The sequence below is a fragment of the Mixophyes fleayi genome, chromosome 4, assembly GCF_038048845.1.
Source record: "Mixophyes fleayi isolate aMixFle1 chromosome 4, aMixFle1.hap1, whole genome shotgun sequence".
NCBI classification, from domain to species: Eukaryota; Metazoa; Chordata; class Amphibia; order Anura; family Limnodynastidae; genus Mixophyes; species Mixophyes fleayi.
In genome coordinates, this window is record NC_134405.1 from 231595786 (window position 1) to 231622755 (window position 26970).

The window sequence follows — 26970 nt, forward strand, 5'->3', positions numbered from 1 at the left end:
TGGTAAGGCTTTATTTAAGACAGCAAAATACACAGCAACAAATAAATAGTTTGATATTACTTATGCAAGATATACTTTGAAATTATTTCAATAAAGTACACTTTTGTTAAAATTATGTAAAACATGTTGTACTAAATAAACCAGGTGCTCTGGTATTTTTACACACGTTTTCTGCTTTAATGGTTTTATAGTGTATATCAAAGTAGAATGTAGGTGCTGTTTGCCTTCTATAACTCTTATGTATTCCATCATACAAGACTTTTGACATGAGTCATGTGACACAAATGGGCAGAGCCAGTTTAGTGAATTCAGTATAATAGACAGACAGCTCAGTCAGGTTGTTAATGGTGTTGTTTTACTTCACAGTCTCTGAGACGATTTGGTTGTCATATGCATAAGCATACACAGTTGCCTACATATTTGTGGGAAAAGTTGCATTTTATTTAAAACAACTTTATTTGTATATCATACTGTCCCTTTAATATTGCATACTAATATTACTAGTATATAAAGTAATGTAACATGTAATTAGCTTTTGGGTCTCAAGATGGCAGTATGGGAAATGTGTGCTACAAGTTCATTATTCACTATGAAACATTACAGTGTAGCACAGCATGTGTTTAGACTGATGTGTGGGCCCAATACACTGTAATCAGAACATGGCTTATGTGCTATTTATAGTTGAACAAACAGGATGAGGTTTTAGCCAATGTGTATTTTAATGGGACATGAAAGAGAACAAGGGGAGCTATTGGAAACTCAGTCCACGGATGGTGTCTCCTAAATTGACTTTGGTTGAGAAATAATTTCTAATTTAAATATACATTATATCAATACATATGAAGCCATTTGTTTCATCTAGTATTTTGTTAGACTATAATTGTAATATTTTGAACCTTTAACAAAATCTATTCAGACATTTTAACTGTTTTGGCTTATTAGAGCTATATAAAGACTAAGAACATTTATACTTTTTTTTATGAATTTAACTCTTACTTGGCAACTTTTAAATTCTCCCTTTGTGTCATTTTGGCCCCATCCTCCACTGTGTGATAATACAATTTTCCACCACATGCTACCCTGTGTCCAGATTAACAAGATAATGTCCCCCACTGTCCTTTACCCAACATAATAACCTCCTGCTCTTCACATTTTCATACCAAAATTACAGCTATGTGTCCAGATTAACAGCAAAATCCATTCCTATTATTAAACCTGTGCCCAGCATAACAGCTTGTTGCTTACTAGTCTCAATGCCTACCATGTGCAGATCTGCTCCCAGGATTTAAGACACCTGCCCAAAATATACTGTCCTGGTCTAGACAAACAGCATCATGTCCCATCCAACCACATATGTATAGTCTTAGTCCCATACCCACAAAATTTCAGCCCAGTGTCAGCCTACTTTTTTCCCCCTCCTTCTTTCCCCACTTTGCCCCTACTTACAATCATCAGCTCTCTTACTCTTTTTACCAGTCTTACCTCTATTAATGATGTTTAGCAGTTTCTCTGCATTAGCAGGGATAAGACCACAATGCTATTATGGAGAGTCTATGGAAAGCAAGCATTGTGATTTCATCCAATGAAATTGTGGTGCTTACATCCTATGAAATCACATAATTTTATATAGTTACCTATCACCTTTGACTTGTAGGTAGCATCGGTTAACATGTTATGGCCCACCAGCTGAACAACATTGTATTAGACACTTGTATTAGACACTTGTAGTGGGTTGCATACAATTTTGGGACAAGAAGGATATACATTGTGAACTTACTATACATTTTTTTAACTCTTTATTTAGAGAGGAAACAGCATGGAATAAACAGCCAAATACAATAAACAATGAAACATACATACACAAGAAGTTTCCTTTTAAAAATGTTATATGTAAAAATGGAAGGTAAGGAGGGGGCAAAGGGAGTAGTAGGAGGGTGGTGGGGGGAGTGTAGAACAGACACTAACACCACTTGTATTGGTTGCAAAAGAAGTCAACTTCTATCTATTTACAAGTGAACTTGTAAATAGATATGAGGGATCACTAACAGCAGTTAGAATGAATTCTAACAGGGACATAACGCTTACCTAGAACATTCTGCAGCCAGGGTCTACAGTGCATGGAGGTCCACCACCCCTGAAGGTGGAGGGGTAGAAAGGGAAGGGTACACAGTTGCGACTTTCCCTTAGATACCAGGGGGCCCATACCTGATCAGACTTGTGTGATTTATCGTGGAGGTAATAGGTAATACTTTCCATGCATGCGATATGCCAGATATAGTGGCAAAGGGCCGGCATAGAGGGATTTTGCGGCTGCTAAGATATGGGAGATAAGCTTATTTTAAGACGTGCTCTCATCAGGTAGGGTCGGGAATTACTATACATTTTTGACATTTATATGTTTGTGTTTGTATTATAAGTGTTGTGTGCATATATAGAAAGAGGATAACTCTACAATTTTGGTTTGGGAAATAGTTATGGGGAAATGCCTCCATAAAAATCCTGCATTTCCACAATCACTATCATATTTCAGAAGCATTTATATTTAGACAATGCCACAGCTAGTGTCATTCCCTAAAAAAATATAAGGAAACCTGAGTACTGATGTGACAGTTCTGTTTACCTCAAGTTGATGTTTTGTAAAATATTGTCCAGTGAATATCTATTTTTTTCTCATATATCTGTTTTCTACAATGTATTATTGTCTATGTCATTGTTTCTATTACTTTTGAGCAATTATGTTGTTTTGCTTTAGTTGTACAGGTTGGGTTTCCATGCCTTGGCAATCAAGATGGAGTGGCAGCCTTTGAAGTTAATGTAATGGTTATGAATTCAGAAGGCAATGTGATTCTTCAAACACCACAAAATGCCATCTTTTTCAAGACATGTCAGCAAGGTAATTGAAAATACACTCTTGATGATACACTAATGCTAAACTAAGCCATTATCGGGAGGCCAGCTTAAAATATTGTTTTCTTCAATTAGAAGAATCTCTCAGAATCACGTTGAAGATTTAGGGGCTCATTTAGAATTGGACGTATTTCAGGTTGTTTTGTGTAAGTTATGTATTTTCATACTGCACATGCACACACAAAATTAAGTACTTTTACGTTTTGTTGATTTGTGTCTCCTTATACCTGGAGAGGAGGAATGTGGGAGGGAAGGGGTGAGCAAGTGTAGGTCGAGTACAGTAAAGACGTGTTCACATAAATGTGACTGAATTGTATGTGGACATATAAACACATATGCCTGTCTGGAGGCATATCTATTGCAGATGCAGAAGGGCTGGTGCAATGATGATGATTATCAGCAGCACTAGGTAGCCGCTCTGACTGGCTAACTGCGTGTTGACCCCTCCAGTTGAAAGTAATTAATTCATTAGTGTTGCAAGTATTCTGTGAAGTCGCCACCTCTATTTGCATTATTTATTTATTACTTGTTTGTCTACTGCAGAAGAGAAGATTACATTTTATATGATGAGTGTTTGCATTTATTAATAACACTGTCAAGACACTATTCTCGGTAATGTAACATTTTTTAGTAACGCCGTCAAGCCACATTCCTACACTATCACTATGCTATTGTTTGACATGCATATACACATTTGTGACTCCTGACATTGGTCTGGCACAAATGATAATCTTGAGATGCATTCATCTATATACATATGCACGTGAATGTAGAGATACATGCATGTTTAGGATTGTGTTTCTTTTCCATGCATACATCCTGAGCTACTTAGTTACCAAAAGTAGGACCCCTTTGTTCCACGTTGTGACCAGCTAGATAGCCCTGAGTCAGGCCAGTGGGGAAGTCTGTGGGTGTGTGTGTTTTGAAAGGGACAGCCTGGTAACGGTCCATTTTGACTGCTGCCAATCCTTGGTAAGACCCAATCTAGTACCGTCCTGGTCTTTTGCCACGAGCGTGGGAACCAAACTGTCCTTAAAAGATGGAGGCTGGTCTCAGGTGGGGTGTGTTCTGCTTTGGACAATCTATATATTGAAGTTTAGGCTTCTGCTAATCTGAGCATCCTCTTATTTACTTTTGAGATTGATGAAACCCTGTAAGTCCTGTTATTTGGTTAGCCTGCTGAGCAGGGCTTGGCTCCTACCACAATGTTAGAGGGGAGAACTAAGATTACTGCAGTCCTTGGGCTTTTGGGATAAGAGAAAGTGAGTGTGGTAAACCTGCTTTGCATTCATTTAATACTATGTTTTCTAACATTTGTATTTTTGCACAACAAAAGAACCATCATGTTGCACATAACGTACCTTCGAGTTGCCAGACATCGTCAAGTGGGCGCAGGTTTGCCAAAATTAAATCCAGTATCCTCACAGGGTTCCTCTGGTCCTATGACAACCCCAGATGAAAACCAGAGGAGGGTACAGTGTGGGTAGGGGAGGAAAATCACAAGCCACAATCTAGAAATGCAGCTAGTGGTTGGTCCAACCACTCACACTACCCCCTCTGCCGCCTTTTTAAATTGTTGAACAGCATTGATTTGCTGTTTTTGTATTACAGGGGAGGAAAAAAAGTAAAAGTGTCTGGTCAAATACATAGATACATAGGTTTTTATATACTTTTGAATCTGAAAATCTTAGTTTATAAATGGTGCACTTCAAACTAGCATTATATGAATATATAGAGTTTCTTCTTTAAGAGACTCAATACATTTTATGCTGAAATAACCGGATGCATGCATACCTGAAGTGGTGAGATAGTGGCTGACTTTCAGCATGGTCTGTATTTTTGCTTCCATTTAATCAAGAATGTCTTCTAATCTTCATCTAAGTCCTTGTCATATGTAAAGACACTCTAGATAAATGATAATAAAAATGTACTATTTTGTGTGTTTAATGGAAACATTAATCCAAAAGTCATCAACTTCTTCTTCTTTCATGGTAATATATAGAATTAAAATACTCTCTATAAAAATATTTACAATTAGTAACTTTTGGCAACTTTTTTAGCATCAATGATTTAAAACAAACATCCCCTGTAATTATTTCAGCACATTGGCTTCAATATATTTTGGTCATTCCTATTTACAGAGCTACTTCAGTTTATTGATATTTCTGTGCTATTGTAATAAAAATAATTGTTCCAGGTCAAGTTATGCAATTTTTGAATGGGTTAAGGTGAGGACATTTGATTTGCCTTTCAAAATACATTTTCTTTTATTGTAGAGATACATGCATGTTTAGGATTGTTGCTGTACTGCATGACCCACATTTTGGTAAACCTCATCTCATGGACGGATACTATTGCAGATAAGCTGACACACTCCAGGGGGTAAATGTATCAAGCTGAGAGTTTTCCGGCGGGTTTGAAAAGTGGAGATGTTGCCTATAGCAACCAATCAGATTCTAGCTGTCATTTTATAGAATGTACTACATAAATGATAGCTGGAATCTGATTGGTGTTTCAAACCCGTCGGAAAACTCTCAGCTTCATACATTTACCCCCAAATTTCATTGTTCTCTCAATGATGTGAGCAACCTGGGTCTTAAAGCTGCAAAACAACTCCAAAATATCATACTCCCACTGTCATGTTTCATAGCTGGAGTGATTGAAGTGTTTGTTGGATTCCAGTGTTTTGTTTCATCCAAACATAACATTTATGCCAAAAAATTCCATGTTTGTATCATCTGTCCACAAAACATTTATGTATCATCCAGCTGGTCTTTGGCAAACCAGTAACAGACAACAGTGTTTCTTTTTGAATATCGGTTTGTTTTATCCTTGGTGTACTCCCAGTATTTTCTTTATGGTTGTCTCATGAGCACTGACATGATACATTCCAAGAGAAGATTACAGGTTCCATTACCCTGGAGTTCTTTGTGAACTCCCCACAAAGTATAGGGTCTTTGTATTGAATGACCACTATTGGGAAGAGTAATGAGCATGTTATATATTCTGTCTACCTAGAAGATGACTGACAAGGGGTGCAGGAGGTCTGTTGTCCCATGGGAACCTTTTTAAATATAAGGGCCAGCACTGAGAAATTGACAGTACTTCCTTCAGAGCTGCACATGATCAACTTATCAATGCATAGTGATTGCATATGAAAACAAAGTGGCTGTTTACTGAATGACACAAGCCCATGTAGGGGGCGCTTTGGTTGCAGTTTGGTACCATGGGCCACATTTGGCCGCTTGCCCACTGGGCCAAAAGTAGCAATTCCTCCTCTGTATCTGCATTATCAATAATTAATGGATTTTTTTTTTATAACGAAGGGCTCCTCAAGCACACTCCTAATTATAATCTTATTAATTTAAACATCTAACTAAAAGTATATTTTTATTAGAACTAGTTACCCAAGAGGTTATTTGATCATTGTAATCAATAAATTGGAACAATACAATTTGTGTGTTATTTGTTAAAACTGAATCTATCTATCTATCTATCTATCTATCTATCTATCATTAAGAATCAGATGAAGATCAGATCACTTTTAATACAGGAAAATAGATAATTCAAATGAGTTCACACAATTATTTTCTCAATTGAACTGCAATAGCAATATATGAGTATGAGTCTGATATTACACGTTAATACAAATCTTATGCTAAGTTGTGTTTTTTATGGCACTTCAAAATATCTTTAGCTCAGTATCTTTAGTTTTCTCTTTATCAAGCAAAATGTCCTGGGGGATGTAGAAATGGAGGCTTCTGTAACGAGAGACATGTCTGTGAATGTCCAGATGGGTTCTATGGTCCACACTGTGAAAAAGGTAAGAACATGCTTTCTCTTATCAAACTAAGTAACTAAAGTACATAAGCCTTTGTCCCATGTCGCTCAGGCAAAAAACAAGGTTAAATATCTTGATAAAATGTCAAGTCAACACAAATAAATCTAATACCTTCTTGTAATATGTTTTTAATCAATTACATGCTTGTAATGCCTTGTAATAATACGTTATAAGTGTACCTGCCACCTGCACAGTGCAGATACTATTTTATGGGCTGAATCAGTGTTTAAGCGCATGAACCCTGGGGTAAAAACAAAAACTACAGTGCAACCTGCCATGTTTGCAAGAAGGGAGAAACCAACAGTGAAAACTACCACCTCCCAATCCCCTGAATCAGACCAGGAAGATTTCCAAACCTAAGGTGTAATCTGCTCCACTCTAGAGTTGATGAAACTCATTCAGACCACAATACAAGTAGAGATGAGAATGATCATCTATGACCTCAACTCTCTGGGTTCGCAAACAGACACCCTGGAACAAAAAGTGAATGATGTCTATTAAGACCTGTACTAACATCCCCCCTCCTTTTCTTAACTTATAAACACTCTTTGTTCGAGTTCTCTGCACTTTCTGCATTACTCCTACCCCCTCTTTCTGCCATGATTCTTAATATATTATCCCTGAATGTGAACGGGCTCATCATCCCACAGAAGCGCACATTGACAATGCAACATTTTAAACAATTAAAAGTGCATATCATTTTCCTACAGGAGACTCATTTTGCCCGTTCGCACCCAGGTGTCACTGACCGTATCTACACACAAGCTTGTTATTCCACTCAGATCGTAAATGTAGTGGTACGGCCATTTTGATGCACCACTCTGTCCCATTCAGACGAGCAAGGTAGATTCACGATTATAACCGGTACTTTGTATCAAACTCCTGTCACAATAGCCACACTTTACGCTCCAAACATGGGACAGGTTGCCTTTTTTTGATGATTTTTTTTACAAAGCTCCTTCAGTCTGCTAGGGGACACATCATACTTGGTGGATACTATTTTAGATCTGAAATTAGATTGCTCAGCCGCTCCGCTGCCACCCTGAGGCCCGCTAGAGATTCTCGTACACTATCCTCTTTGTTTAAATTAGATAATTTCTATGATGCCGGGAGAGTCTTAAACTCATCAGCACGTGCTTATACACCCCACAATACTCAAGTATCGATATGATTCTAATCAGTAGATCAGCCACTCCCCTTTTACGTACTTCTGATGTCTTACCCATGTCCTGGATTGACCAACTGACCATTCCACGGTTACACTACATATTGAACTAGTCACCATTGCCCCTCCTTGCTCTTGCTGGATTCTCTATGATAGCTTCCTTTCTAAAAGGAGGATAAAGAAATAAAATCTCACACGCGATCACAGAGTTCAGGGAACTTAATAATACCCCAGATATCCTTCATACAACCCTATGGGAGACATAAAAGGCAACCATCTGCAGTCTCTTTATTAGCATGTCCTCGGCTGCAAGAAAATTCTGGATAAAACGTGTCCTTGACCTGGAAACATCCACTTCCACCAATAACAGTGACACATCAATGTTATCCTAAGCGGAATACGTACCTAAAAATTCTTGCCCTCAAAGACCAACTCCCACAGTCGGAGGTATTATGAAAAGTTGGATAAAGCAGACTCTCTTTTAGCCCATTGTCTCAAATCGAAAAGTACAGAGTATATGACCCCCCAAAAATAGCGGACCGTTTTTGCGACTATTATGCAAAAAGTTATTTAACCTCCAGACAGGCAACCCTCTCCCTAAAGATCTCCCTGACAAAATCAGACAATTGCTTGGATAGTGATATCTCCCCTCCTTATCCAAAGCCCAGCTGACTTCTCTCAATACGGAAGTCACAACTGAGGAACTTAAGCAGATGGTCATAACTTTTAAGAATGCCTCTGCTCTGGGTCCTGACAAATTCACGCCGCTTTATTACAAAAAAATGCTACCAACCTTCTCTCCTACGCTATTAGTCTTACTTAATTCTGTCCTTTGGGGCAAGAAATTTGACGGAGCCACCACCATAGCTAATACTGTGGTACTCCCGATGAAGGGTAAGAATCCCTGCCTATGTACGAGTTATAGGCCCATTTCCCTCTTAAATATGGAACTCAAATTATTTGCCAAAATATTAGCTAACAGACTTGCTCGGGTAATTTCTTCATTGGTCCATCCAGATCAAATGGACTTTATCCATAATCACCAGGCTGCGGACAACACTAGAAAGCCCACCAATTTAATTTTATGCAGCAAACAAGAGTAAGACCGCTGCTCTGGTATTGGCTCTTGATGCTGAAAAAGCTTTTGATCGAGTTTCTTGGGCATTCATGCGTCAAGTCCTCAACTGTCGGTATTCAAGCCCCTCCTTAAGGGTATAGCTTCCTTATACTTTATTTCTACGGCCTTGGTACTAGCTAATGGCTGTTTTTCCTCCCTGTTCCTGATTTGTAATGGCGCGGGACACAGCTGTCAACATAAATAGTAATGGCATCTCTATTGGTTCACAGACCTCTACATTTTGCACTCTATGCGGACGACGTAATACTCACACTTACGAACCCCCGTGTGTTGATTCCATCCCTAATGACTGAGATCAGGCACTATGGCCCGCTATTTGATGTTAAAATAAACTCAGATAAAACCGAGGCTCTCGCTCTTAACATCCCTCCCGATATTCAACAACACAAGCTACTTCAAGTTTAATTGGCAACTTCAAAAATTAAATACTTAGGTATTAGTTTAACTAAACACTATGATAGATTATTTGCTACTAATCCCCCCCCCCCCCCCCCCTTATTAACTACCCTAAAAGGAGATCTGACTGCCTGGAACTTCAGTTCTTTAGTGAGCAGAGTGGTGTCTGTGAAAATGAATTTACTTCCTAGACTACGTTATTTGTTTCAAAGTTACCAGTCCGAGTCTCTTCCTTCTTTCTCGAAGACATACAGTCCAGTATTTACTGATTTATGTGGTCAGGGAGAAGTCCAAAAGTCCCTCAGAAGATACTTTTCCAACATTCTAAAAAAGATTCTAAAAAAGAGGGGCTGGGTCTTCCCTGCCTTCATAAATACTATCTATCTGCCCACCTCACCCAAGCTGTTCTGGCACATGCCAAACCACACAGCAGGTTATGGGTAGATGTTGAAGTTATTTTATTACACATGTCATACCCCTACACCCTTTACTGGCTGGTTCCCAAAGTTCTGCCCCCTCTTCACCATCTTCCCCTCCACAGTCCACTTCTCCCTCTCTATCTGGAGGTATTGTGTCCGTGACTTCAAGCTAATAGACTATCTGGAACAAATGACCCTTCTGTGGCATATCCCAGCTTTAAAACCTTATATCAACCCTATGGCCTTCTCAGACTGGACAATACACAATTTTAAATGTCTGCCAGATGTGGTTCCAGCGGGCTTCTTCCCTGAGTTTGCTGAGCTCTGTGGTTGCCTCTCATCCACCTCTTTTTATCAGTACCTCCAAATCCGTCACCTCTATAACAACCAGATCAACCCATGCACTCCTTAAAGCATCTCCCCACTAGAAAATTTCTGCCTTCGCAGATCCTCCTCCAAAGGCCTTATATCTACCTTTTACTCATTATTGAGGCAATATAATCTGCCCTCTTTGGAGCCACATGAGTTATGGTGGGAGGAGGACATGGGTTAGTTGCTTGAGTTAGAAGATTGGGATTCCATTCGGGAAGCGGATGCCAAATCATCTATATGTACTCGGATCAAATAAAATTCATATAAGCTTCTGTTTCTATGATATTTGGTCCCTTCCAGACTACAGACTAATTGTTCCTGATAAGTTAGACCGTTGCTGGTAGAACTATGGCCAGCGGGGTACCCTATCTCACGTTTGCTGGTATTGCCCTAAAATTGAGCCTTTGTGTTGGGAAGTTTTGGATTTTATTAGTAGGGTCATTCACCTAAAATTCCACATTCCAGTCTTCTTCTGCCTATTGCCTCGTCTACCACCTAGAGTCCATAGATTAGTTTGAAAGCTCCTTAGCCATATACTCACAGCAGCTAGATGCCTAATCGCAAGGCATTGGAAAAACCCTGAACCTCTTACAATCTCAGCTCTAATTAACAATATGTGGCTGATAGGGTAACTAAAAAAAATGAACAACATAATCCATGATCGTCCCAATCAATTTTTATCGATTTAGCAATCCTGGACTGATTACTTTGCTTGAGCTCTCCCCTCCCTAATTCTCTGTTGTTGAAGAGCTAAGTGAACTCTACTCAACTTCATATATATCCCTTTTCCCCATCTTTTGTCCCCTGCTTTCTCAGCCATTTCTCCTCTGTACTAACATTCCCCAGTTTCCCCTCCTCTCCTTAATTAGTTCCTCACCTTTTAGTACTATATTGTTCTTTCAAGTTAGCAATCTTGATGTAACTTAGGCTCCTGACTCTACTCTTTTGATAATGTTCTTTATAACGGAAGATCAATTTTACTGATATTTGTATGTCAGCATGTCTCCCTTGATTCCTCTCCAGTGGCGCACGCAGGAGGGGTTTCTGAGCCTCTAGAAACCCCCCCCCCTGCGCTAACTAAGTGGCCACTGTCCTATACAGCAGCCGCGGCGCTGTCAAAGAAGCGTCTGCGGCGGTGCTGTATTGTATACAGCACCGCCGCAGACGCTTCTTAGACAGCGCCGTGGCTGCTGTTTAGGACAGCGCTGGCGAAACGGAGCTGCTGCGCATGCGCAGCAGCTCTCTCTGGGGTTTTTTTTTTTTTTTTGGGTCTGCGGGGAGAACCCCCCCCCCCCCGACAATCCTCCGTGCGCCCCTGCTCTCCTACTTTTTTTCTGCACACCTCCACCTCCCCCATACCAGAGAATGAAGCCTATCAGTTCACAAGTAGCAACCAGCGATCTCACTGATACATCTTGAAACGTGACCAATACTCAGGAAACATGACCAGTATTCACGAGGCACTGTTTCCTAGAAAATTCATAGCAGCTGCATGCTCATAAATATTACTTCAGCCCACAAAATATCTGCCTCCCCTGTGTGCAGGTGACACTTTAAGCCAATGAAGTAAATGAGAATATCTGAAAAAAATAAAATGTTAGTGTTTGCAAATAAAAACAGACAACAACATTTTTTATATTAACGAATATCAGATCTACTGATAAGTATTATAACCATAATATTTAAGGTTTATTTGTTTTTGAACATATCTAAAGCCAGTTATATGGTGCTATGTTGTATGTTCAATTTAGACTATCTCAGGGCCATGCTCTTAATATATTAAAATTTATTTAGCTTCCCATGTTTTTGCTACTTTGCATTCCTGACCGAATTTATCTTAATCTATGTGGTTTTAACATATTTTTGGGAAATAAATACAGTTTGAATTGTTCTCTTCTGTTTTGTATTTGGTGTTTGCAAACAAAAATGCAAGCTGAGTATGTGATGGCCTGAAGCAGTGGTTTTATAACCCTGCCAATATTTAGATAAATAGCCTTGCAAGCTTTGTGCTCATACATGTGGCCTGTCGATACAATCTGACAATGCCCATACTATAATATATTTTAAAACTATATAAGGATGGATGATTTCACTACCAAACGTAATAATTTACCTTCCACATAATTACAGACATTCCTGCTCTGATATGCACAGTGCACACTACCGACTTTTTGAAATTCCCCACGAGGAGACAAACTGGATTAGATTAAAAGATGGCTCCACAGTTATCCCCAGATGGCACCACTTAACTCTTTAAAGATTGGCGCATGCATGAATGAGTCATAACACACTGATACTCAGAGGTTCTTAAGCCCGAAGCAAAACTAACTATCAGTGCTGTTTATTAACATGGAAGTCTATCAGCTTTGGAAGGGTAAAGAACAAAGTGCTGTATGGTAGTGTTAACAAATACAGCATCAGTGTCAGGACTGTATATTCCATATAAGCAAACTAGGTACATGGCACTAGGTACTAGGGCAGCATGGGTCAAATAATATAATCTAAATGGTTTACTAAAAATGTACTTTACTATTTTACTTTTTTTGTCGAGGATGAGCACATGGGGTGCACAAGCACTATGTCAAGAGCAGCATCAGCTCTTACTGGGTAGTGTAACCCAAAAAAGCACAACTGGATGGGAACCCATAGTCTGCAGGTAGTTTCTCCAAGCATCCAAATCCTCATATCACTGGAAAGATATACACATACAAAACAGCAAAGCACATCAAACCTATGTATAGTGCATTGTGAAGATTAAAACGCCTAAGCCCAAAAAAAGGGTAAATCAGACTATGAATATGATATAAGCATGTCTCAAATCGTCACTATGGTGTCATCTTCTGTCCTCATTCATAGCATTGCTACCAGGCCTATAACCGCTGGTGTCTAGTGTAGTTATATCTACTATGTGTTGAGCAGTATATAGCAGTCATCTAATATTATTGTGACCATTTATTTATATAACGCCATACAGAGAATATTTAATAATTTACATTAGCAATATGTGGTGTTCAGTGTATGACAAACCTCCAAACGCCCCCCCTTATGATGTGCTCACCATCTGCTGCCCTACTGTTTCTACAGTTTCCATGTAATACTAACAAATCTGAGCGTTGAAATCTGTCAGCTAGATGTAAACGACATCTCCCAGTGGCTCGTCCACCAAGCAACAAGCAAGTGGTAGATCAGGATATCAAGAGTGGGGGTCAATTTTTAGAAGTAATCTGTGCCAAAATAAATACAGAAGGAGCCATTGACACCTTTAGGGGGATATAGCCAGTCAGTGGTGGGAGAAATGTCTTACACTAAAAACCTTGTGTGCGTCTGGTCCCCCACTACCATTGGCCTGTGGGCCCCATGCAAGGCTCTCGGCTTTACCCCATTAATGGCAGCTCTGATTTTAGGTTCAATGGCACAGATATCATCTACAAAGTGGGTATTAAGGATAAATATATCAATATACTAAGAAAAAGTTTACATGTTTCATGGGTACAACAACTGCTTCCTTGTAATCTTTGTATCAGCCTTGCAAACTAATACTGTGTTCACACTGCCGTCCCGGCAATATCCCGGATATATGAACTCGTGATAATGCTGGGTAACAGAGCCTTCCACCCTGACAAATTCCTGGGTCAACTAGATCGACCAGGTTCACACTGAACCTGGGTCTGCCCATGTCTCCCTGACAAAAGGAGCTTTGATTGGCTCTTCTTGTAATGTCTTTTTAACATTTTTTTTACTTTACTATTGAATAGTGTTTGGTGAAACTCTGATTAAAAAACCCAGGTCTCACCATTCAGACTGGCATCTACTTGGGTCGGACACGGGAATAATCCTGCAAAAGACCCAGGTTCAATTCCCTGGTCATTCAACCCATGTAGATGCAGGGGACCCTATTTACACTCAGCCCCGGCAGTAACCCAGGTACTTTAGGCAGTGTGAATGGGGTATTACTAATGGAGAGTAGGAATTTAAGTGTCTGAAATAAATAATTATTAAAGTGGAATTACTATTATTTGTATTTACAAAATCATATGAACATGTTTGTTGTTGTACTAAGTTATATACTGGAACCTATAAACTGTGCATGAGCAATATATCCAATCCTGGGCAAATGGAATTGTGTGTACACATTATCCTGGGAAACTGGCATGTGGCTAAAGAAAGGCAAAATATTCTAGATTGCATACTATGCCTGTAATAATATTTGCCAAATATTTCTAATTTCCCGACATTTCCAGATTTGCCTATTAGGAGGTTTTTGTCTCTATTTTTTAATATTGACCAAATGCCATCTGCCACCTCTCTTGTTTTATTTACTGAGTACACTTCTCAGTACCACTTCTGTGTGCAATGTAATTTATATTTATTGAAAGGGAGCCGTCAAGTAAAATAAATGGTATTGTGATTATGCCCGGTAATCATAGTGTGTATAATCTCATGTTTGCCTAGAAAGCACCATGCCTGATGTTTTACCAGCCCTGGTAGCTGTATTAAAATGCTGTGCTTATTGTTTGAGATAACCATGGTTGTGTCAGCGTCATTTTTTTCAATCACTGCATTGATTTCTCTTCTTCACATTATTTCATTGCAGCACTCTGCATGCCACGGTGTTTAAATGGTGGTCTCTGTGTAACTCCAGGATTGTGCATCTGTCCACCGGGGTACTATGGCATCAACTGTGATAAAGGTACTAATACACATACTACAGCACACATGTTTAGTGCTGAAAAGACCAGAAGAAAATATGATTTGTTCTAAATTGCCCTGCAATTTGGTGAAGGGTCGATTTTGAATTTGGCTTCTGTCAGTTGAGTTTTCCTGTTGTACTGACACTGCATGGCATTGACTTTAAATGTCCAGTTTTGAGGCCCAGACTAAACACAACATAACCAAGGCTATTGCCCTAGACCAGGGGTCTATTTATGCTGCCCAAGGCCATATGCTAATGATGACGCCTTATTGTACGCCACTTAATGCTTAGCTCCTCCCCTGTTTATCTATACCTAATCTCACGTTCATTGTGAACTTTGCAATGTAAGCTGAAATAGCTATTAAATGGAGAACAGTCACAAAATTGGATAAAGTTCTAACACTTTACAGAAAATAATACATATTTGAAATTGGTCTTAATTTAATACCCTACACTTGGCGCGTACATAGCATACCTGGTTTGTAGCCCGTTAACATCCGACAACAGAATCTGTCAAATTCTAATTATTGCTATGTTGTGTTTTCTGAGTACAACATATTAAACAATGACTAACTGTAGAAAATATACATGCACCCTAAGCATTGCCCTTCTATAATTTTATATGCAAACTATGTCCAAATACTTTATGCCCCAGGAGTTACTTAATACATTGTGCCTAGAAATGATCATATACATTATAAGAAACAGTGCCCACATACATTATGCACAGCAAAGCTGAGCTATATCTAGTGAAAGAAGTACAATGCAGGAACATATTTGGTGACTAATAATACATAGTTGTGGCATAACATTTCATGTTTATGCAATGCTTAGTCATATCTGATGACAAATATGCAATGCTGACCAATAAATATCTTGTGACAAGTGTATGATGCTGAACCATATCTGGTGACAAGTATATGATGTAGAGCCATTTCTGGTCACAAGTATGCAGTGATGATCCATGACTGTTAATACATATACAATGCTAAACCAAATCTGTTGACAAATGTTCAATATTAAGCCATATTAAGCCATATCTGGGGACATCTATACAATGCGGAGACATTTCCGGTTCTGTATATATCGCTGTGTAATTGCTGGTGCCAAATTTGCAATGCTGTATCTGGTGCAAGAATATAATGCTGAACCATATCTGGTGACAAGTATATGATGCTGAGCTATATTTTTAGACAGATATGCAATTCTAAATTTAGCAATGTTGAGCCATATATGGTGATAGTTATAACATTCTAGTGACAAATATTATATGCTGAGTCATATCTGGTGACAATATTGTACTTTCTGTTACCCGCTGCTTCTGCAAATAGGAGACCCTTATCCCAAGTGCATGATTCAGGGCTGGCAATTGTTTTGTGCTTGTCCTGTGATGTATATTTTGACCTAGTACTACAGTCAATTAACTAAAGCTGGGCACACACTACACGGTTTTCGTCCAATAGTCGGCTCAATCAGCCGACATACGACTGCTCGTTCAAAAGTCGGGTCAGTGTGTGTAGTGACACGATGGTCGAAAGTCTGCCCAAATGGACGATTGTCGCCTCATTTGGTTGGTCGTACCGTTTAATATTTTCGTTCCAATCTCGTTTCCGTTGTGTAGTGTGTATAAACTTTCAACCGATCCACAACAGTGAGTACGAAATGTCATTGCTCACGACAACATGGCTGTAAAAAGTCGCTAAAGGAACGTCCGCTCTTCCGTTTATCATCCTAAACAAGGCTAGTGTGTATGCAGTCCAAGGACCGAGTGATGGGACCATCGATCGCATGTAAAATCGCTCGGCATAAAAGTTGGTTGAAATTTCTGTAGTGTGTACCTAGCTTTAGAGATTTGTGTTCATTTTAATATCATTGACTAGTCTTGCAAGATGAGAAGACCAGTAACATATGGGTAAAGAAGACAGAAGAGCATAATTAAAATGTAAAGGGGGAATTAAGTGTTAACATAAAAACATGCTGATTATTGTTAACTTGACACCCAACTACAGCACTCGAAAAAGTAAAGCATTACCTCCCCACTCCCATTACAGACAAATTAAACCACTTGCTCATCTTTAAGACAGGGTCCTAATGGGATCTGATGCAAATAAAAAATCTGCAGTCATTTCACCAGCTGTGACATCACTAGCCATGCCCTTGTACGAACTTACCCACACACAGAGCATTTCTGCAAGTCTGAGATATTGCGAGTCACTCTCTGTCTGCTGTGTTAGACCATCACCTCCTTCCTAACATTGTGCTTCTGAACAGTGAAAGAGAGCCCAATCGACAGATTTAGTATAAACACTCCAGTTATTCTATGTATATAATTCAGTTCAGTAATATGCAGGCTTTAATGTACTATATTTAAATAGTAGCTTTATATAGTGTTTATACTATGAGCAATTATTGCAATTATGTATTAACAAAAGTTCCAAAATGTGCAGCATTGGCTTGACTTTATAACCTCAGAGACTGACCGTCATGCTTATAGTGTAATCTGTAACTGCAAACTTGTTTCACATATAACATCCAACAATTCAATGTAATCATTTTTTTTCTTCAAACATTCAGGCAGAATGGCTATTCAACAAATAAACATATCCTTATATGAGAACATGTGAATCATTCAGTTGCTTTAGCATGCGTATCTTGGCTAATCACTACTGCTCACTACCTTAATATGAGACCATTATGAAAGTTTGGTACGGGTTGTAGTGCTGAAAACTGAGCTGACAAGTAGGTCTGAATGACGACAGTAAGGATAGTTCCCCCAATCCTTGTAACATCATTGCCTCAACTTCACAGCCTGTGATGGAATCCCTGGCTCGGTTGTAAAAAATGAGATTCCAACAGATAGCCAATACGATGACGGACTACTATGGAAGGTGACAGGTCATTAGGTACTAACTAAACTCTGCCAGTTCCTTGCTGCAATTTTCAACAGTACAACCAAGGGAAAGGTGGACCGTTGCTACCAGGTATGTCTATTAAATAACGAGACTGATTAAATAACTCACCTTTATTTATTGGTATTACAATTTAATGTTTGTCCCCTTTAATATACTCCCCATTTGCACTAATACATCGCTGTAGTCTTGTTTTCCACTGGTGGAAGGCATGGAGCAAATCAATTTCTGTCACTTGTTTCAACATATCTGCCGTTTTCTTCTTTATAGCATCAACTGACTCAAAATGTGTCCCTTTAAGCACTGATTTAACTTTTGGGAAAAGATAAAAATCGCAAGATGCTAAACCGGGCGAATATGGAGGATGTTCAAGTGTAGTAATGTGTTTGTGGGTGAAAAACTGCTTCACAGAAAGTGCTGAGTGAGCAGGCGCATTGTCCTGGTGAAGAAAGAAACCATTTTTCCACAGTTGTAGCCGTTTCTTTCTGACTCTTTCTCATCAGCTTTTGCAAAACTTCCTTATAATAATGCTGATTAACTGTTGTGCCTTCTGGAACCCATTCTTCCAAAATTACCTCCTTGATATCGAAAAAAACAATGAGCATTGCGTTGAATTTTGACTTGCTTTGACAAGCTTTTTTCATTCTTGGTGATGACGGTGTTTTCCAGTGCATTGATTGTCTTTTGGTTTCAGGATCGAACTGGAAGATCCAGGTCTCATCACAAGTGATTACTTTATTAAACAGGTTTGGATCTGTGTCAAGTTGCTGCAGAATGTCAACACAACATTCCTTGCGATGTTCTTTTTGCTCTGGTGTAAGAACCCTTGGGACCATCTTTGCACAAACTTTCGTCATGTTAAGATCCACACGCAAAATTTTCCATACGGTGTCTTTGTCAATGTTCACGGATTCAGCTATCATTCGGACACTGAGTCTGCGGTCTTTTCGAACAATCTGACTGATTTTTTCTACATTTTTTTCGGTTCTTGAAGTGCAAGGTCGTCCAGAGTATTCACTATCTTCGACATTCTCACATTTTCACATCCTTCGCTAAATCTTTTGTGCCACTCAAACACACACACACACGAGACAGGCAGTTATTCCCATAGGCCATAGTAAGCATTTGAAAACATTCTGTTGGGTGTTTTGTGCAATTTTACTAAAAATTTCAAATTGACACGTTCAACTTTTAAAACTTAGCTTTTTTTCGGCACTCTACAGAAAACACAACCAAACTAAATGGCGACTCACAATCAGCTGAACGTCATAGAGTGTTGCAGCTTGTCATGCAGGTTCAGATCGGTTCAAGGTTACTACATATGCAGTTATAATCGGTTCTGACTGCTTTGTTTACTAGGTGGAATCACAGTCTTGTTATTTAATAGACATACCTCGTACATGTGTATTTGTACTGGCTGCTGACTGTTCATCCAACCAGGGACACCAGGGTGTGACTTTAAGCATTTATTATGTATTGCAATTTCATTGTGTACGATCTACAGCACTGGTCTGGATTACTTCAGAATTGATGATATTTCTCTTTTCAGATATTCCAATAAAAAGTATATATTTTATGAGTTAATATTTAAGTATGTACTTATGAAAACATTGGTGATATTCTTGTTCTTACAAGTGATTGCAAACCACATTGCTTAACAGCATGTGTCATATCAATACATTCTAATAACATTGTATAAAATAAGGGGGTAGGTGGCTATCTATACAAATAATACACAGCTAAATATTATTAAATACAATATGGTTCATAGGACTATATAGTAAACATACCAAAACTCTACTAATAGAATGCATGAAAAAGGAATCAATTATAACTCCAAAAGAGAATTGTAATCATTAACCCTGAAATATATTATTCTTCATTTCTATATGCAGCAAATTGTACAATAAACTGTCTAAATGGAGGAACATGCTTTTATCCAGGAAAGTGCATCTGCCCATCAGGATATGAGGGAGACCAGTGTGAAACAAGTAAGTGAGCAGAACCAATTATACTGAAATTCAGAGATCGTGTGACCTTTGTCTGTGTTAGGTTAAAAAGTAATAAATTGTAACCCCCACAGCAACCTAAAAGCTGCTTTTATTTATGTCAAGATCAAAGAATTTTCAGAGGTTTGGCATCAAAGCCTTTCACACATGCCACTGTAACAGGGTGATGTTTGAAGCGGAGAGAGATGTGTTCACATTTTCCTATCAGCCAAGATGTAAATAATCCATTTCATATTTAGTCTAAGCAGGAAGAACATATTTATATATGGTCAATGTATGTATAGATACTAGATTGTGAACCCTTTCTTGAATTACATTGACAATTAAAGTGATGATTTATTCATGGAATCCTTAATTAACAAAAAAAAAAAACAACAGCAAATAAAACACAAAAGAGCTTATTTAGAGTTAGGAGAAAGTCCAGCTACAGTGTGCTGATTTGCACGTGGACAAACCATGTTGCTTTGGAGTGATTCAAATCCAATTTTCCTTATCTGCAGGGAAAATATTGCCTGCTTGTGTTTATAACAGACATACTCTGTAATATCACTGCACTTAAAACTTTGCCGGGCAATACTGGCTGGCAACGGTCATGGGTTTCCTTTCCAGTTTCACTTTCATCACAAATAAAACTTTTTTTTATTAAATGTAAAAAAATGTAAAGAAAAATAATAATTAATAATTCCCTAATAAACACAGCATTTTAAAATGATTATTGTCTATTAGTGATAAAAGGACTGCAGCGGTACTTGCAGCTCTGCCATCTTTGGTAAATAGGTATTCCCATGCTTTTCCCCAAGCTATTCTTGGGATAGCTTTCACAAGGAGAAGCCAGATGAAACAGTTTGCCAACAGGGACTACCAGCGGCAATAAACTACTAAAAGATTAATAGAAGCCCAATCTCCAATGAAAACAGGTAGAATGGGTTATCTCCCAATCACAAATAGACCCATGAGTGTTCAAAATATGAAGACATTGATACATACAGAAACTGCAGATTGAAGACGCTTTAATTTCACTGCTACAAACCCCAATCACACTTTAGGTCTTAACTAAATTTATACTAAAAATAACGACAGTGACACCAGAATTTGTTGGCAAATTAATAGATCACAGTTTATTAAAACAACATATGGTGGTGGAGAAGGCACAACTAATAGCAGTAACCAAACAGTGTATGGCCATCTGGCTCTAACCACTGGTCCTAGCACCATAGTTCTTTGCGATTGGGCGGTACTAACCACATGATGACACCAGACTCACAATGACGTGCCCTCACAAAGCAGTTCAAGGGACCCCCCTCACAAAGGGACCAAAAACCAAAGTACTTCGAAGAGAACAGTGGCCTGCGGCCAATCATCAGAAGCACTGTATAAATTAGTCGTCCACTCACAAATGCCTTCCTGCATAACTGTGCCTGCTCTGTATGGAGGGAAAAAGAAAATGGTTAGAAATGAAATTGTGCTCATTTCAGGCACAATTGATGGGAGGGAGGGAGGTATTTCCAGCAGAGAATGAGACCCAGCATCCTTTGGTAGGAGCTATATATAGAGAATGCTCCCATGGGATTCCAATTGGCTGGGATCTGCAGTGAACTTATCCCTGAATGGGTAAGCACCAGACATTTGCCCCATCACCGGAGTTTAAGTGCGTTCGGCTTATGGCCTCTCTTGTCATTGTGTATGGCATATGCTCATGGGTAATGTAGGCTTCCATATATTTTGCTACAACAAAGTATATCTAGTAAATTGAAATGTGTTTTGTACTTAGCAAAATGTCCCAGTTCAAAGAAATTAAAATAGATATGTTGAAATAAACACCAGTGTTTTGGTGGATTTCCCCATTTCCTTTATGGATAAGATTGATTGATGAGTTAATGAGATTTGTAATTTAAGAATGTATGTGCTTTTGTGGGATTCCTTAGGTAAATGTCACCAGCCATGCCGAAATGGAGGCAAATGTAGTGGTAAGAACAAATGCAAGTGTTCCAAGGGCTACCAAGGAGATCTGTGCTCAAAACGTAAGTATATATTGTAAGTATGATGCTTATGCTATAATGTGTTATAACACATAGCAGCTAATAAAATATTGCTTTTGAACAGTATAGTGCAAGTTAGACTAATGAAAGGAATCGCATGACTTTGAGCTATGCGTTTCAGCATGTTTTAATGATAATGAGAAAATTGCAATGTTCAGTTATATTTTGTTTTAAAATCATATTCTCATGGCTGTTTTAATTTAATTTTAAGTAGGGAAGTACTTTTGGCTGTAATAATCCCATTGCGACAGTGTACAGTGTCGACTACTTTAGTGCTGAATACTATTTTATTTGGACTTTATTTTTCAAAAAAGTTTAATTTTTCATCTTTTTTTTTAAGTTTATCAGATGTTGCACCAGTTAAAAAAAAGAATTAAAAAGTTACTGTGGCATGAGCTTAGTGTACAGACACTCTGTAGCCTTTCACAAATAAATATGCACATGTATAAGAGAATAGTAGGAGTAAAGCTACTTGACTTAGCATGTTATTGGATTTAAAATATATTTTCATTTATTTGCAATATGTTTTTTATTGAAATAACAAAAAAAAAATACAAATGACAAGACACCATGTCATATAATAAAACATAGGTGGTAGTGAACATCACAGAGTTCAGGGATCAACACTACCATTTATCAACAGAAGTCTTTAAACGTTCCTAATAACTGAATAAAAATATTACAATGTATGATAAGTGTTCTGTACTCCATAATGGTGAAACAGGTCTATAATATAGAAACAGAATAGAACAACAACTTAGGAAAGAGGATGAGGAGTAGGAAAAAGAAGGTCAAGGAGATTCTCAGGGGTTCTTTGTGAAGGTTGGCTATATAGGTTAAACATCTTTCGGGGGGAGAGCCCTATATTAAAAAATACTATAGTTCATATCATAGTTAATGATAACTTATTTGGACAAGATGGCATATGTCTCTGTTTCTTGAAAGGCTAACCAACTGATCCAAATAGTCTAGTAGTCTGTAAGCCTGTCTGATGACGACAGTATTAAATCATCCATGTTTCTGTAAAACTCCATACTTGCAAACCACTCTTTAGTTGGAGGAAAGGAGGATCTCCAGTGGAAAGGAGGTCAGGTTAAGCAGCCAGAAGTTGGGAATATCTGGAACATCACTCTGCATGATTTCTTTAGATATTGAGATCACTCCTTCCCAAAATGACTGGAGTCTTGGGCAGTCCCACCAGATGTGTAGTGGCATCCCAGTGGACAGGTTACACCTCCAACAAGTGTAATGGGTTCCAAGATATATTTTGGAAAAAGTTTCAAAGGAAAAGTATTATCAAGTTCTGTAGTACTCCACTTGTACATTGTTTCACATAGGATTTGTTTGTGATGGCCTAAAGTAGATAAATACAGATCTGCTCCAAGATTGAAATAGCAATAACCTTTGTATAAGACAGATCTGATGTATTCATTTACAATGTATGTATTAATATATTTATATTGTAGATTATTTAATAGCTCTCATTCAGCTGCAATCAATACATTATATACATATATATATATATATATATATATATATATATATATATATATATATATATATATATATGTTAGTTCTGTTACATTCTTAAGGTTACCCTGTTTCTCTGCAGCTGTTTGTGAACCCACATGTGGATCACATGGAACCTGCATCGAACCCAACAAATGCCAGTGCAAGGAAGGGTGGAATGGTAGATATTGTAATAAACGTAAGTGAGAACACAGATTTCACTGTTTTTCATGAGCTAGTAACTTCACCTTTCCCAATGAAATTATACTTTCCATTGTGACAGCTATGGGGGCTCATAGGTGAGGGGACCTGGTGATGGCAGTCCATCTACTCTCAAGGCCCCCGCTCTGATATTTTGAACATTCACGATGGCCAGCGCACCCGAATTTTGCTATAGTGCACATAGTGATAGGCCGATTACGGTAACCACAATTGTTCAATAGTTAGTTGGTAATGCAAGGTATACACTCTATGGACAAACAGGGACTGTAATGCAAGGTATACACTCTATGGACAAACAGGGACTGTAACGACATTGTATTCAAATACATATACTTTAATATGGAGCTGGTCCTTTTGCTGCAATAACAGCTTCCACTCTTTTTAAAAGGCTTTCCACAAGATGTTGAAGTGTTTCTGTGGGAATTTGTGCCCATTCATTCTGTAGAGCATTTATGAGGTCAGGCACTGAAGTTGGACGAGAAGGTCTGGCTCGCAATCTCCGTTTCATCCCAAAACTGTTCAGTGGGGTTGAGGTCAGGGCTCTGTGCGGGCCAGTCAAGTTCTTACACACCGAACTGATCAAACCATGTCTTTGTAGTCCTTGCTTTGTGCACTGGGGCACAGTCATGTTGAAATAGAAAAGAGTCTTCCCCAAACTGTTGCCACAAAGTTGGAAGCATAACATTGTCCAAAATGACTTGGTATGCTGAAGCATTGAGATTGCCCTTCACTGGAGATAGGGAGTATAGACCAAACCCTGAATAACAGTCCCATACCATTATCCCTCCTCCACCAGACTTCACCGTTGGCATAATGCAGTGAGGCATTTAACGTTCTCCCGGCATCCGCCAAACCCAGACTCGCTCATCTGACTGCCAGACAGAGAAGAGCGATTCGTCACTCCACCGAACACGTTTCCACTGCTCCATAGTCCAGTGTCAGTGTGCTTAACACCACTCCATCCAAACTGATCAAACCATGTCTTTGTAGTCCTTGCTTTGTGCACTGGGGCACAGTCATGTTGGAATAGAAAAGAGTCTTCCCCAAACTGTTGCCACAAAGTTGGAAGCATAACATTGTCCAAAATGACTTGGTATGCTGAAGCATTGAGATTGCCCTTCACTGGAGATAAGGAGCCTAGACCAAACCCTGAATAACAGCCCCATACCATTATCCCTCCTCTATCAAACTTCACAGTTGGCATAATGCAGTCAGGCATTTAACGTTCTCCCGGCATCCGCCAAACCCAGACTCGCCCATCTGACTGCTAAACAGAGAAGAGCGATTCGTCACTCCACCGAACACGTTTCCACTGCTCCACAGTCCAGTGTCTGTGTGCTTTACACCACTCCATCCGATGCTTGGCATTGGCTTACATGCATCTACTCAGCCATGGAAACTCATTTCATTAAGTTCCCGCCACACAGTTTTTGTGTTTACATTAATGGCAGTTGAAGTTCGGAAATCTTCAGCTATGGAATCAGCAGAGCGTTGGCGACTTTTACGCACCATGAACCTTAGCAGTCGTTGACCCCGCACTGTGATTTTACGTGCTGTTAAAGTTGTATCTATAATAATAATAGAGTTTATTGTGGGCAACCTGATTTGCAATCTTATATATATTATTGTTATTATGCATATTGTTTATTTGAGCAATTGCTGATAAAATAGGGTGAAATGGCTAGGAGCTATATCTTGTGCAAATATCTGTCTCAAGAAAATAGATCCGTGAAGTGAATGCTGATTCATTGTAAACCATCCATGTGACCTCTGTGATGACATCATTTTGTAAACACACCCACCATTGTAAAAGTTTTTAAATTGGCTTGCAGCCAATTCTGAGCTCTCTCTGCCACAAAATCATGGGCCTGCAGGTTGTATGGGAACTGAGCTGTTTTTTTTTGTAACTCTGTAACTTAAGATCTAATATTAAGTAAATCTCTTTTTATTGCAAAATCTACGCTTAAATGGACAATATTGATTTATTCTGGAAATTCATTCAACAGTGGTCTTCTGCTTCATGGTTGAGTTGCTGTACTTCCTAAATGCTTCCACTCTCTAATAACATCACTTACAGTTGACTGTGGAATATCCACCAGGGCTGAAATGTCACAAGCTGTCTTATTGCAAAGGTGGCATTCTATCATAGTACCACACTTGAAGTCGCTGAGCTCTTCAGAACAACCCATTTTGTATCACAAATGTTTGCAAATGGAGACTGCATGGCTAGGTGCTTGATTTTATACACCTCTGGCAATGGGTCTGTTTGAAACACCTCAATTCAATAATTAACATGTGTGGCCAAATACTTTTGTCCATATATACTGTATATGTACATGCACACACATATCTGACACCCTGCTGCTATAGTTAGTAATATATATTCCATTATTGCTGCAGGCCCCCCAATCAGGAGGAGGATTGCTTGCACAGTAGGCAGTGGCTCCAACCCCATCTGAACTGCGCAGAGCATCATTAAACAAAAGCTTGTGACTTCCTATTGGTCCATGTGGTCACACCCCCAGGTTGTGCACCTCCCGGACTGGGGGAGAGGGTCCCCAGAAGTCACCACATCAGGCATAAACTGTCTGTCAACAGCCCTGATGTTCAGTAATCCAGAAGGAAAAGTTTATATTTAATTAGTGTTACTTCTGATTATGATTCATTAGGGATTCCTCTGTTTCTGCCTAAACATCTTGAAGCTATAACAATTTTAATATGCAGACAACACTGAGGCTCCATAATTAGATTTAAAAATAAATCATTTTTTCTAGGGCATCTGTTACTAAATACAATAGTTTGGTGGAAGATCAGTATACAAATTTCAGGCTACTAAAAATGCATTTGCTCAAGCATGGCTTTCAACTGTAGTAACAAATGCAGTAAACTGCAATACATTATAGGGGGAAAAAAAGTATTTTTAAACATGCCAATTCCAAATTTTTGTAGGGTTGGAAATTCTGGGGTTCGTATAACCACCCAGTTTCTTAATCACTGGTAGAATTTGAGGTGTTTTGGGTTTTGTCCATATGCTGTATTTAACCATTCACATCCCCTTTCCAATTGTGCGCTGGTTCCCTTTTCCTCACCTCTCACAGTTTGTTTACTATATGATGGTTTCTAGCTTCTTCCTACAGAACTTGATATTAAATAGATATCAGTACCAGAAGACACCTCTCTTTCTAATTTTTCTTAGTTTTCGTGCATTTTTTTTAACTTAAAAATGATTGAAAACAGATATACTGTATATATATAAATAGCACTCCATGTAGAAAAAGAGATTTTTTTAATCCATATAATATCCAGATCAAAGATGCTCCATTGTAATAGTCAAATGTAAGAAAATAGCAG

The 26970-nt window shown here is 38.7% G+C and overlaps 1 protein-coding gene across 1 annotated transcript in view; it reads left to right on the plus strand.

Annotated features, from left to right (window-relative positions):
- Nucleotides 1–26970, plus strand: part of WIF1 (Wnt inhibitory factor 1) — an 88993-nt gene that overhangs the window by 52647 nt on the left and 9376 nt on the right. The window contains exons 4-9 of the mRNA XM_075205333.1: nucleotides 2753–2893; nucleotides 6635–6730; nucleotides 14833–14928; nucleotides 19736–19831; nucleotides 21775–21870; nucleotides 23501–23596. Coding sequence (XP_075061434.1) covers nucleotides 2753–2893; nucleotides 6635–6730; nucleotides 14833–14928; nucleotides 19736–19831; nucleotides 21775–21870; nucleotides 23501–23596 — 621 coding nt within the window. The remainder of the gene's footprint in view (nucleotides 1–2752; nucleotides 2894–6634; nucleotides 6731–14832; nucleotides 14929–19735; nucleotides 19832–21774; nucleotides 21871–23500; nucleotides 23597–26970) is intronic.